Consider the following 13036-nt stretch of genomic DNA (forward strand, 5'->3'; position numbering starts at 1 on the left):
CTTTTTTAAAGGCAGGCTGAGTATTTCTTTGTGATAAAATGCTAGACCTTGATTCCAAAAGACCTAGACTTCAGACCCCTGATACTTATGAGCTGTGTGGCCAGTAACAAGTACTTTAGCAATGACCTTTAGCGTACTCATCTGGAAAACGCCTCTATTACCTGTAGCAGAGGGTTGTTAAACATGCAATGATAGAATAGAATATAATCATAACTGTAATCATTACAAAGGCCAAGCTTTAAAACATTACTTAAACATGAGTTATTGTTATTACTCCAACCGTGTGGCATAACTGGGTACCCAGTGGTGACTGGAAGTGAGGGCAGCATTGATAATGGTCAGGAGCAACCACACCCCCACACCCCCACACCAGTTAACATGATTGCCTTTGGTGCTATCCAGCATATACCCCAGTACACTCCAGAAAGAGAAGCTCCCAGAATAAATGTAGCATCTTCCCTCTGGTGAATTTAAGTTAACTTTTCTTTTGCTCTTCTTGCAGGGCCTGATCCCAGTACCTGTCAGAATGAAATAAGCCTTGAGGTTCCCAGCCTTTCTGCATCTCGAAGCAAACCGTCTTTCCTGTCCTCAGTCTGCACTGACTCTGCCACCCAGGAGAACAGTGAAAGTGGAGAGTCCCCGGTGGTTCAGTCGGATGAGGAAGAAGTCCAAGTGGACACTGCTCTGGCTACTATAAAGGCCAGCTCCGATGTTAGTGATGAAAGTGACTCTTAAATTCCTGAAGCCTGGCCTTCATTTTTTGACTACACAGTATTTCAACGAAGACAGCTCAAGTTTTGACCAGATAGTCTGCCTGAAGTCATTTGTTTTATGGGGATACTAGTCTTTCGTAAAATTGCCAATAATGAGTGGGAATTGCCTAAAAGCACAGTTTTCTCTAACAATAAAATCTGAGAACTTTGAGCATTATTAAACTTTGTACAGCAAATAAATTCTGAAGCTCTTAGTCCTTTTTTTCCTGTGTATTTGTTATACATTAGACATAATTCCAAAAATACAAGGGCTTAAAGACAAAAGATACAGTTCCTTTTGGTGAGCCTGAAGAGCCTACACTTTAGAGAGCAAAGTGCATGGCACCTCTAAAATGCAGGTATTCACTTCTCCTTTGGTCCATGGTTGACAGAAAACCAAGTCAGCCACTCTGCTCTATAGGGATTTTGACTTGATCAATAAAATGACTCTTAGCTCAAAACAGATTTCACTCACCCCATCCTTACTCTCCTACCAAACTGTCCTAACCACTGTATGCAAGATCCACTTTTAACTTAGCAGAAATAGGCCCAAAGGAGCAGACCTGAACCTAAAACCAATACCCCTGGTCTGCCTCTGCCCCAGTCTCCTTGACAAGCAGCTGACACTACGGTGATGGAGGTGATGGTTTTTGTACAACTACCAACCTGGAACTCAATTCCGAGGTCCTAGTGTTTCAGCTTGTGCCTCTGCTGCCTTCACATAATTTTTGTGTGTGGGATGATGGTAAGTTGACTTACTGAAAAGAAGGCAAATGGTAAAGCAGTGAATTCAAGCAACAAAGTGACAGCAGGAGAGAGGTGGAGGAGATGCTGAAGGAGTTAAGAGCACATACAGCCCTCCCCAAGCCTTCACCTAGACATCGTGGCTCACAACAGGAACCATACATTTCACCTCTTGTTGGCACCTAGGACAGGCCATGTGAAAAGACTGGATTTTAAACATCAACCAGGGTCTGGAGAATAAAGACAGGGCTGCTCCTTTCTCTCTGATGTCTAATTTTCTACCATGGGTCATGAAGGGGAAGAATGCCAGGGAGGACACAGCGCCCCTCTGTCAGGCAAGAAAGAGCTCGTTCCACTCACTCATCTTCCACAAGACAGACAAATGTCCAAAAAACTGTTTTTATTATTAAACCTTGTAGTACAAACCTGAAAAGTAAACAAAAAAAAAAAAAAAACTGGCAATAAACAACAATGAAGTCTTTCCTTCCAAGGAAAGAGAGCAGAGCAGCGCTAATAAATTAAATGTCCAACTGTAAGCCATAGTCAGAAGTTTACTGTCAAAAAGAGGGGAAAAGTACACAGCAAGGCCATAAAAACTGGACAACCACATTGGAAAACACTCAACTTGTTTATGTTATTGTTCAATATTCCAAAAACAGTTCAGTCTTCTGCAACAACAACCAACAAATTGTATTCTAGGACTTCCCTGACAAGTCCCCACTGGCAAGCTCAGTGTGAGGTGGGTAGCTACGGTCTTGTTGAACTCAATTATGAAACAGAGGACAGCTTGTGAAAAGTTTCCCTTCTTTATTCCACACAGACTGTACACACAACCAGAAGAGGGCGACAGCTACTCCATTATGATTTTTCGTTGTTGTTCAGTGACGTAAGCAGCACTTATATAAATGTTACAAGAAAAACCCTGTAAGCATCCAGTCCAATCCAACCGATGAAGAAACGGAAACGTAAGGCTTTTCTTCATCTTGTCCCTTTGCCGCCCTTCCCACCCTCCCCACCGAGAAAAAAGGCTCAAGTATTTAAAACAATTTACAGGCATATGTACAAAAAGGGATGGGATCTTGTGTGTGTGTGTGTGTGTGTGTGTGTGTGTGTGTGTGTGTTTGTGTGTTTTGTTCTGTTTTGTTACAACATACAGGAAAAAAAAAAGACAAGATGAGGGCAGATGCATTTTCACATTCAAAAACAACTATGCAGACCTCCTAGTGGCTCTAAATGTGATCACAGAAATGAAACAAATTCAGAAAGGAAAGGATTAATGCTGACTTGTGTAACTATGTGAAACAACAACAGCCGTGGGATGAAAATGGAATGTCAGAAAGATTGCACGTCTATGACAAAGAAGCACTTAGGGCTTCAATCATTTTTTTTCTTTTTTTTTTTTTTCTTGTAAGGATGCTATTGAAGGGTTGTTTTTTTTTTGATAAAGTAGCCAACAGCACCAAAAAAATAACAGAATGGATTTCCTAATGAAATCAGGCACAGTTTTCCCTCACATGACCCCTCCAAGGTAGGCAGTCTTTTCTCTCTCTCTTTCTCTTTTTTTTTTTTCCTTAAACAGATGCATAGTGATGTGCTGGTAAAAGAACCTCGTCACTCCAAATCTCATCATTTTGCCTATGGTTAGGAAATAAAGTCCACCTTCAGCTGCCATAACCTCCCAAAGAAAAAGAATGGGCATCATCCAATTAAAAAAAAATTACAAAACTCATCTTGCACGTGACAGAAGAAAAGACAGCCAAAGTAAAGCAACTTCTTCTTTCAAGTTTTTGTTGTCTCCTATCCCCTTTCTCTCTAGAAAATCTGCTCACATGACTGGAGAACAAATTATAAAATACATCAAACTTCAACCTATTAAAAATGGGTTAAAAGTCTTTTTCCCCCACAGTTATGAAAATAATAAAAACAAAAAAACAAAATTCCCCACAAAAAAACAACCCCACCAAAAAAAAAAAAAATCCCAAAAAAACAAACCAATTCAACAACAACAACAAAAAAAAAACAAAAACAAAAAAAGGCTTTTACTTAGCCAAAGGGGTGATACAAATTAATATCTCAGCCCCTCAAGGGTTTTAAAACAGTGAATATACGGCAGTTTCCAAAAATCCAACTGCTGTATCTAACTATCCTAAGTACAAAAAAAATTTCAACAATTTAATGCTAAAACAAAATTAGTTCTCTAAAACCAGAAGAAAATCTTCTTTAGAGCTAGTGCAAAGACAGCTTGTATTCTACAGCAAGTACTCCAAACTAGAATATAATAATTACAAAAAAATATATATAAATCGACAATGAGTGTTGGCATCTTCATGATGAACTTGAAGCACTTTTGGATGAACTGGAGGATGAAAGCCTAGATGATGGCACGTCAACTGTTGCTCTCTTTCGGGGTCCTCTTTTTGGTGTAGGCTTGCTGATACAGTTCTCAATGCTGCCATTTTTCCCAGATACTTTCCCACAAATCTGATTGACCAGACTGATAATTTGCTCCTATTTGGAAAGGAAAGGAGAAAATGAAATTAACATATCAGGGAAAATCTCATCCCTTCCTCTAACTTCCTTGGCCCACAGCACTGGACATCAGGTAGCAAAAGCAATGAGAGAATCAGAGCACCTCCGGGTGGGTGGGCCCCACCAGGACGGTGAGTCCCTCCAGGAAAGCAATTCTACCAATGCTGATGCCAAAGAAGACCAACAGAACATGGGGCACAACTGCTCACAAACAGAAACTGTGATGGGAACACTGCCTGAGAGAGGCGGCCAGGAACACTGAAATGCCTCACCAGGAAGGAAAGGAGCCAGGTTAGAGGACACAGACATTACCGACTCCAAGGTTACCTATGCTTTACTCAAAGCATGACAAACACAGCTATATATGACTTCGTATTTCCCTTAAAAATGGATGGCAATCCTGTTCTTTGAACACCTGAATGAAGGCAAAAAGACAGCCCAAAGCACCGCCACGATGCAAACTCATTTTGGTTGGTCTGGGACTGAAATTGTGAGATATTGTAGCCAAAACCTTATATGTATTTTATGATTAGGAGTATTTTATGTGATGAATGTTAGGCTTAGCAGTCAAGACCAGCCTTTGGCTCAGTCTTCGTGACAATGGTCATTTAAAGTTAAAATAAAATAAGACACATCTTCTTAGCTCACACAAAATAATTTTTAGTGGATGAGTAGTTTTACCAGCAACATCTAAACACCAATTCACATAATTCAAAAAGGGAAGATGGAGCTTTTGCCTCCAAACAATCATAATTTAGCAAGAGCTACTTCACTTTGGTCACATGAAGATGGTCTACAGAAACATTTTGCCAAACCTTACACACTTCATCAACTATGCTCCCAATACCTTTCGCACAGAAGGGTAGAGGCAATGGAGTGAAACAAACTAATGTTCTTTTTCACCCACTGAGAGTAGCCACTAAGAAGCAGCTGTTTGCAAGATCAGTTTAATTTAAGATTTCACATGTATCTGGCTAAAAGAGAAGAGTCAAAGAGGAATTCAATTTGATACAACAGTCAGTAAGCACTATTGACACAGATATAGGAAGTGAGTGTAAGTTAATTTCTAAGAGTCAAAAGCTAGCTGCAAGTCAATGGAATGGTTTCAGGGACTGTGGAATGTGGTGCCATGGTCTCTTATTTTTAACCTATCTAAAATGACCCTACTCTTCTTCCCTGTCACCAGACTGTCAAGGGAAACAATTCCTCAGCCCTCTATAAGTTGAGTGCCCTAGTCAGTGTCAGCTACGTGTGGAGGTAGAGTTTTCTCTGCCCTATGTCCTCTGAGTGCCTGAACACCCAGGCAGGTGCAGACCTCTAGGATGCCAAGGTCCTTCCACCTGGAAGACTGAATCTCCAATGCTAGGGGCTGGTTTTGAAGTCTTTTTGTCCTCCCAGGTATAGTGGAGACACTATCGGTATAGGTGTGATGCCATCTCTACCTCCCCTCCCACCACCCCTCAAGAAAAACAACAAATCCTTAACTCTTAACTAGTTAATATCCAGACACTAGGCCTCATGCTGTGGTCAAGACCTTATCTGAGGGCCCAGTACATGCTCCACACGTCTGTCACCTGGGTGTACCTCATCTCTGGTCAGGTCCCTGAGACCAGAACAGCAGGTATTTACCAACTCAGATGAACAACAAAATCTCCCTGCTTCTCCCACTCCTGGTCTCTTAGGGTCTAGAGGGAAAAAAAGAGACTAATATTGTTAATGACTTCCTAGAGTCAAGGCAAGGAGCTACATTTCTTTGTGTCTCTAATTTCCACGCTCTTCCCTTGGCCACCATGCCACAACCACCTCTCCTCATCTGATGTTCACTTTGATGAGTCTTTATCACCCAGGCCAGCTCCACTAGTGCATAAATTATCTCCCATCCTTCCTCAGGGTCCACTTCCATGCCTACCTTTATACCAGGTTAATATACAGTATATGTGCATACCCACATATTACTACCTATATACTTTAACATACTTGTTAGTGTCTTCTCAGATACCAAAGCTTCTCAGCTTAATCAATATCCTCACCTCCCCTATCTTTACTCCACATCAGCCATCCACAGGGAAGGAAGTAGGATAGTAAATTCAGAGGATGGGGTGTTCAAAGAGGACTAGCACCTTTGGGGAGAAGGCTGCTCATCCTTCTCTGGCATCCAACCAGTCACCAAACTCTCACCCGGGGCTCCAAGAAGCTTCAGCACAAGCAGTGGCCAGACCCTGGTAAACCGCCTTGCAGGTGGGCTAACCCAGACTGAGGCCTCAAACCCCCTGGCGAGTTAGTGGGATGTCTACCCCAAGTATGTGAAGACTTCCACCAGCAGACTGCGTGGACGAGAACAATTTGCTCCAACGGCCACGAAGGCTGACGTTACCCGTGATGTCATTGGTTCTTTGATAACGAAGGACAAACAAAAAGAGTATAGTAAATGTGCACATCTTAAATCTCACCATCCCTCAACAATTACACTACATCCATGACCCTCAACTCCAAAAGTCTTCTTTTTCCTTCCTGTTTTTTCAAGTCTCCCTCTCCATCTTACTTCTTCTAAATCTATCGTCTTCCCCAGGATGATCTTCTAACCTTTCATTGCTCTTCCAGTCTATCAGCCCATCAGCCCTCCTCTGGTCTCATGGCCTCACTTTACAATCTTTATTCAATAATTGGTCAGTTAAGCACTTTTTTTTCCTTCTTCTTCCCACATTCTCCTGATCTTGCAGGGGTGGGTTGAGATGGAGGGAACAACACAAAACTCTTCTAACAAATAAGAAGTGAAGCAAATCAAATGCCCATATGGCTATGTCCAAAAAAAGTGTCCAGTTTTGGATATTAGTTCATCATCTCTCTGTCAGGAGATTGGTAGCATGTATCATAACTGGTGCTAAGGAATCATCACTGATCAGAGTTTATAATTCTTTCAAAATTGTTTATTTTATATAACATCAATGTTAAGTCTTCCTGGTTCTACTCCTTCTGCATCAATGCATCCAGGTCTTCCTAGGTTTCTCTGAAATGACACCTTCATTTTTCACAGCAATATAATTTTCCATCACATTCATATGCCATGATTTGTTCAGCCATTCTCCAAATGACAGCAGAAAGGAAACAAACTTTTATTAAGCATCTATTATACTGGACATCATTACTTTCTAGTTGTTTGGCACCACAAAGAACTACTATAAATATTATTGTACACGGAGGGTGTTTTCCTCTTTCTCTGATCTCCTTGAGATATCAGCTATAGGGGCAGCTAGGTGGTACAGTGGATAGAACACTGGCCCTGAAGTCAGGAGACCCTGAGTTCAAGTCCAACCTCAGACCAAACATTTGACACTTACTAGCTGTGTGACCCTGGGCAAGTCACTTAACCAAAATTGCCTTTAAAAAAAAAAAAAAGGTATGGGCTATAGGACAGTATCACTGGGTCAAAGGGTATGCAGAGTTTATTAACTTTGGGGACATAGTTCCAAATTGCTTTCTAGAATGGCTAGACCAATCCACAGCTCTTCCAATAGTGAAACAATGTGGTTTGGTTTCTGTCTTGCTAAAACCCAATTCTGAGTCTGTTATCTATCTCCCCTCTCCTCAAGCTATCTTCAACTGTGTGTGTGCATGTGTATGCGTGCATGAGCATGCTGCTGAATGTCACTGGAGTTAGTCAGATGACCACACTGACAAAGTCCACTACAAATATATTCCTTCCCCACTGCCTAAAACATGCCCAGTTTGCTCTATCCTTAAACATCTTCCCTTGATCCTATCAAGTTATCATCCTGTATCTTTTGTTTTCCCTCCTTCCACAGCCAAATCCATAGAAAAAGTCATCTATATCTATACTCCACTTCTAATGTCCTGACCCCCTCACAATCTGGCTTCCAATTCCACTAGCTGATTGAAACCACTCCATCCAAGATCACCAATGACCACTTATCTGATCATCCAAAGACCTCTTTGCTGCCTTTATCCTAGCTTAAGCTCTTTGAGGCTTTTCACAACACTAGAGACTATCCATTTTTCCTTACCTTGACTTTCTTGATACTATTTTCCTTCTAGTCCTCTTCTTATCCATCTGACCTCTTAGTTCATTTTCTGGATCATCATTCTTTTCCAACTCTCTAATCATGAAACAATTATTCTACAAGTCTTTGTCCAGGATGCTCATTCTTATTTTTTTAAAAAAATATGATCTTTGGGAGAGCTCTTACTCCCATGAATTATCTTTATGCAAATAATTTCCAAATGTATACATATATCCAAACTCCAGTTTCTCTTCTGAATTCTACTTAAATAGCCAACTGTCTGCTGATCTTTCCAAGCAGATGACCTATACATATCTCAAGTGAAACAAATCCAAAAAAGAACTCATTGTCTCTACCCACCCCCACAGGAAATCCACCTTTCCTCCAAAATTCTCATCAGTTTCTAGTTCTAATCAATTTTAACTCTACAACTTGTCCTTGAGCTCTCACGTCTCTCCACTCTTACTCTCACCTCCTACCTCCAGCCCTCAGCCAAATGGACAACTCGTCTCTGACTTGTTCTACCTCCTCCCTCTCACTCTGTCCATAGTGTGTCCTCTGCTACCATGCCCCCCACCACTGCCTCCCTCCCCTTTCCCTGCAAGCTCTTAGAAGAAGGAACCCCTTCCTTCCTTCCAAGCTCAGCTCTCATGTTCCCTCCTACCTGAAGCCTTTCCTAATTCTCCCAGTTATTAAAGTGCTTCCTCCCTCCTCAGATTACCTTCTATTTATTTACCTATTTGTAGACATGCAGTATCTCAGTACGAGAACAGGAATGGTTTTACTGTTGTGTCTGCATGCCAAGCAAGCACTTAATATGGGCTTAATAAATGTTCACTGAATGGGGCAGACTGTAAAAGGAGGCTCTCATTCTGGGAAACAAGTTATGAACATTCTGTACAGAAAATGGGCATGACCACAGGTACATGTCAACTGAACATTTTTACAAGAGCCCACACACACAGCTAAAGGTATACTGCAGAATAAATCTATAAGCTCTGCCTCTATCAATAGAGCAGTAAGTTGATATTTAGCAGACTATCCGCTCCCTAAGGATGGGGATCAGTTCTTATTTATCTTGTCACTTCCCTCAGGGCCTAATAGTGTGCTTAATGCTCAGGAAGGAAAGGGAAACGAGGGAGAGACGGAATAACAACATAACAACTAGGACAGGTAGGGGGCGCAGTGGATAGAGCACTGGCCTTGGAGTTAGGAGGACCTGAGTTCAAATCCGCCCTCAGACACCTACTAGCTGTGTGACTCGGGGCATGTCACTTAACATCATTTGCCTCAGTTTTCCTCATCTGTAAAATGAACTGGAGAAGGAAATGACAAACCACTCCAGTATCTATGCCAAAAAAAACCCCAAATGGGGTCATGAAGAGTCGGAGATGGACGTGACAAATGGACCAGGATGTGAATTAATGATTACACCTACTGCCTTACAATGATTACGGCCCTGAACTAGAATCTGGGAGCAAAAGTTGGACTTCATAAAGAAGAAATGTGTATTAATCTTTTACAACAAATCTAATCTTACGTAACAAAGCCAGTTGAATACGGAGGCTAATGTGGATGAGACCAATCACTGTCACAATCTCTCCCCCCACCAGTCCCTAACCCTAGAAGACTGCAGTTCAGTGTTGTTCTCCCTGTCCTAATGAAATGCCTGATCTCAATCTGATGAAGCCACTCATGAGTGACAGGACCATCGAAAGAATACAATCATGGTGGCTGGAACACGAGAGCAACTTGTCTTTGGGCAGTTACCGAGTTTCATAGAACAGATGTCTTAACCTCTTAGAAACTGACCACAACCTCTTCTTACCTTATCCAGGAATCCCACACCACAGACAAGAGGGATAAGGAGCTAGGAGCAACCTGCCTATTCAAATTATGGAACATGGAAGTCATCAGCAATCATTATTTACTTCTAAATAGGCCAAGGGCACTCTCATTAAATCAAATGACATCCATTCCTTTCCCTCACTTTTTTAGGAATAAAACACAGATGCCTGACATGCCAGACTCCTGTTACTTATGGAGTTATTCAATCTTTCTGGGGTTTTGTTACATTAGAGGCTTATAAAAATTTAATCAGTGCCAAGAGGTTGGTAAAATCTGGGCTTACGCTTCCCAGAGCTTGCTTCAATGTGTTCCCAGGAAGACATCCATTTCTCTCAGGTTGAATCAAGAAATAGTGGGATAGTGGCTTGGATGAATATCCGTAAGTTTTATTTTTAACCATATTCTGGCATTTGTTCTTTAAGTAAAGAAAGAAAGGAGACAAAATGGTTATTGCCTTCGCTGAGCATGCTTTTAAAAAAACAAAAGAGATGCAAATAAGGCTATTTCAGGCTTTCCAATCTCATAATTTAGTCACAAGCTGAGCAATTCTGACCCATCTTACTTGGACATGCAACCCACAGACTTTGCCAAGTACTCTTGTGGCTTACCTTCAGATCTTTTGCCATAAATGATAAACAGTTTGCCTCTGATGAGAGAAGAAAACCAATCAACGGTTTCTGAATTGAGCCTGGAAGGGTTTTGTTCTTAACTAACCTCAGTAAAAATACACGGTGGCTGAGGTGCTGTTTTAGGGACTCAAAAATCCCTTACCCCAAGTGCCACGTCTGTGAAATGCCCAAGGAAGCTCATTACTGGGAGAACCTCAGTATCCTGCAAGATCTCGTCAGCCTCGGTCCTCTCTCCACCTCATCACCAGCCTCTGTCCCTGAGACTAGAGCCACAAGCTCCAGATCTTCCATTTAAGGATGGACCTCAGCTCAGGTAATCTCCTTTCTCAACTGGCTGCACTACTCTGAGATTTCTCTGACTTTCGCACCATGCCCCAGGGTCAGGTACCTTTCCTGTTCCTTCATCCTCTGCCCCATCTGTGTACTGACTTCTCCCATTGGATTGTAGCTCCTTGAGGGCAGAGACTTTTTCTTTTCCTTTTTTTTTTTTGTATTTATATCTCAAGCACTTAGCCCAGAGCCTGGCACACAGTAAGCACTTAATAAATGGTTACTGACTGACTTCTCAACCATTTCTGGGTAGCAGGTACAAGAGGCAGAAGTGGAGGAGAGGGGCAGCTAGGTGGTACAGTGGATAGAGCACCGGACCTGGATTCAGGAGGACCTGAGTTCTAATCTGGCCTCAGACACATAACACTTACTAGCTGTGTGACCCCAGGCAAGTCATTTAACCCCACTGCCTAGCCAAAAACAAAAAGCAACAACAAAAAAAAGAAGTGGAGGAGAACAAGTCCTACTGGGACTCTTCTGACTTGGAAAGAACTCAGGGTGTCAATTAAGGCTCTTCCTGAATTTCCAGTGTTCTTATATTCGGACGCCGCTCCACAGACTCTACAATCCAGCACTTCAGGGCTACCTGCTATTCCTCAAACAAGCATGACGCTTTGTTTCTTCTGTCTCCCCTGCACCTAGAATGTTCTGAGCTTCCCTGGCCCCTTCCTGCATCAGCCCAAATCCTTCAGCTCTGCAGGATGTCTCCCCCCACCTCCTCCGTCACTCCACAAAAGCAGCTGGGTGGCATGATGGCTAAAGCATTAGACTGAGAATCAGGAAGACACAAGTTGACACCCTGCCTTGGACATGTCTTAGCTGTGACACTGGGCCACGCATGGAACATCCCTTGGCCTCAGTATCCTCACATGTAAAAGGGGGATAAGAGTACCTATGCAAAGCTCTTTTACAAACCTTAAAGTATTTCATAAATTCGCTAATTAATATTATCATTATTATGGTTATTACAGTTTTTTTGTGTGTATATTGTCCATTCATTTCAGTACATTTAGCTCTTCTCTTTTTTTTTTTCTCTCGGGTGAAGCAATCAAGGTTAAGTAACTTGCCTAGGGTCACACAGTTAGTAAGTGTCAAGTGTCGGAGGCTGGATTTGAACTCAGGTCCTCCTGACTCCAAGGCCAGAACTCTATCCACTGTGCCACCTGGCTGCCCCACATTCAACCCTTGTTGACCCTATCTGGGGTTTTCTTGGCAAAGATACTGGGGTGATTTGCCATTTGCTTTTCCAGTTCATTTTACAGATAAGGAAACTGAGGCAAGTAGGGTTAAGTGTCATAGAGCTGGTGTCTGAGGTTGGATTTTAAATCAGGTCTAGCTCTAGGCCCAGTATTCTATCCACTGCTCCACTAGCTGCCCCTTTGTGTAAACCTAGTTATTTATATTCTCCCATTAGGATTCTTGAGAGCAGAGATGATAGAGAGATGGATAGACGGATGGATGTTTCAGGTTTGGCAGAAGAAGGGGAAAAGAGTAGTAACTAGGTAAGAGGCCAGATCAGAGAGTTCCATTTTCCTACCACGTGGTTTAAACATCAACTGCTCTCACCTTGGAAGCTAGGGATGATGGCTACGGTGCACAGATCCAGCCTGGGAGTTCTCAAACTTTTTATTCTTAATAATGAAGGACTCACTCCCCCCCTCCCCCCCAAGCTTTTGTTCATGTGGGCTCTATCTACCAATACTGGGTATATTAGCAACTAAAATGTCTTCTTATGAACCCAGTTTTGAACTTGTGCATCCCCTGAAAGGTTCTTGAGGCCCCCAAGCTTCCCAGATCATCCTGTGGATATGTTCAGGGGGAAAGGAGAGAAGGTGAGGAGGGAAGATCTCTTCAATGATCATTTTCCCAAATGGGGCACCATGGCACAAACTAGAAGACAGAAATGAGCCATGTCACTAACCAGGGCGCATCAGAGGGAAACATTTCCCCAGTGGCGAAGTCTTTGACTTGATTAAGTGTGCACTCAGTATCTGCTGTGTACAACAGATAAGAGACCTGAGCGCTGTCACATTATTGATCATTGGGGTCAAAGTAAGAGGTCTACTCTATCTCACTTGGCCTGTCAAGGACACACAAGGTTATGTCAATACTTCAGTTTAGAGATGAGAGACCCCTTTGGGGAGAAATCTGATTTTCAGTGTCTAGATATCATTCTGTTGGGAAT

At 42.2% G+C, this 13036-nt stretch overlaps 2 protein-coding genes across 5 annotated transcripts in view; one reads left to right on the plus strand and one right to left on the minus strand.

The window, feature by feature from the left end:
- Positions 1–967, plus strand: part of DTNBP1 (dystrobrevin binding protein 1) — a 171864-nt gene extending 170897 nt beyond the window's left edge. For 3 of the 4 annotated variants that reach the window (XM_027876364.1, XM_027876221.1, XM_027876291.1), the window contains one exon: positions 503–967. In XM_027876364.1, the coding sequence (XP_027732165.1) occupies positions 503–735 (233 nt within the window). In that variant the 3' untranslated portion in view covers positions 736–967. The remainder of the gene's footprint in view (positions 1–502) is intronic. The other variant, XM_027876444.1, reaches the window with a different exon arrangement.
- Positions 968–3463: 2496 nt separating this feature from the next.
- JARID2 (jumonji and AT-rich interaction domain containing 2) overlaps positions 3464–13036 on the minus strand; it is a 308221-nt gene continuing 298648 nt past the window's right edge. The window contains 1 exon segment of the mRNA XM_027876570.1: positions 3464–4004. Within this exon segment, the coding sequence (XP_027732371.1) occupies positions 3822–4004 (183 nt within the window). The 3' untranslated portion in view covers positions 3464–3821.

Source organism: Vombatus ursinus, unplaced genomic scaffold (assembly GCF_900497805.2).
Source record: "Vombatus ursinus unplaced genomic scaffold, bare-nosed wombat genome assembly UNPS02000577.1, whole genome shotgun sequence".
Lineage (NCBI taxonomy): Eukaryota > Metazoa > Chordata > Mammalia > Diprotodontia > Vombatidae > Vombatus > Vombatus ursinus.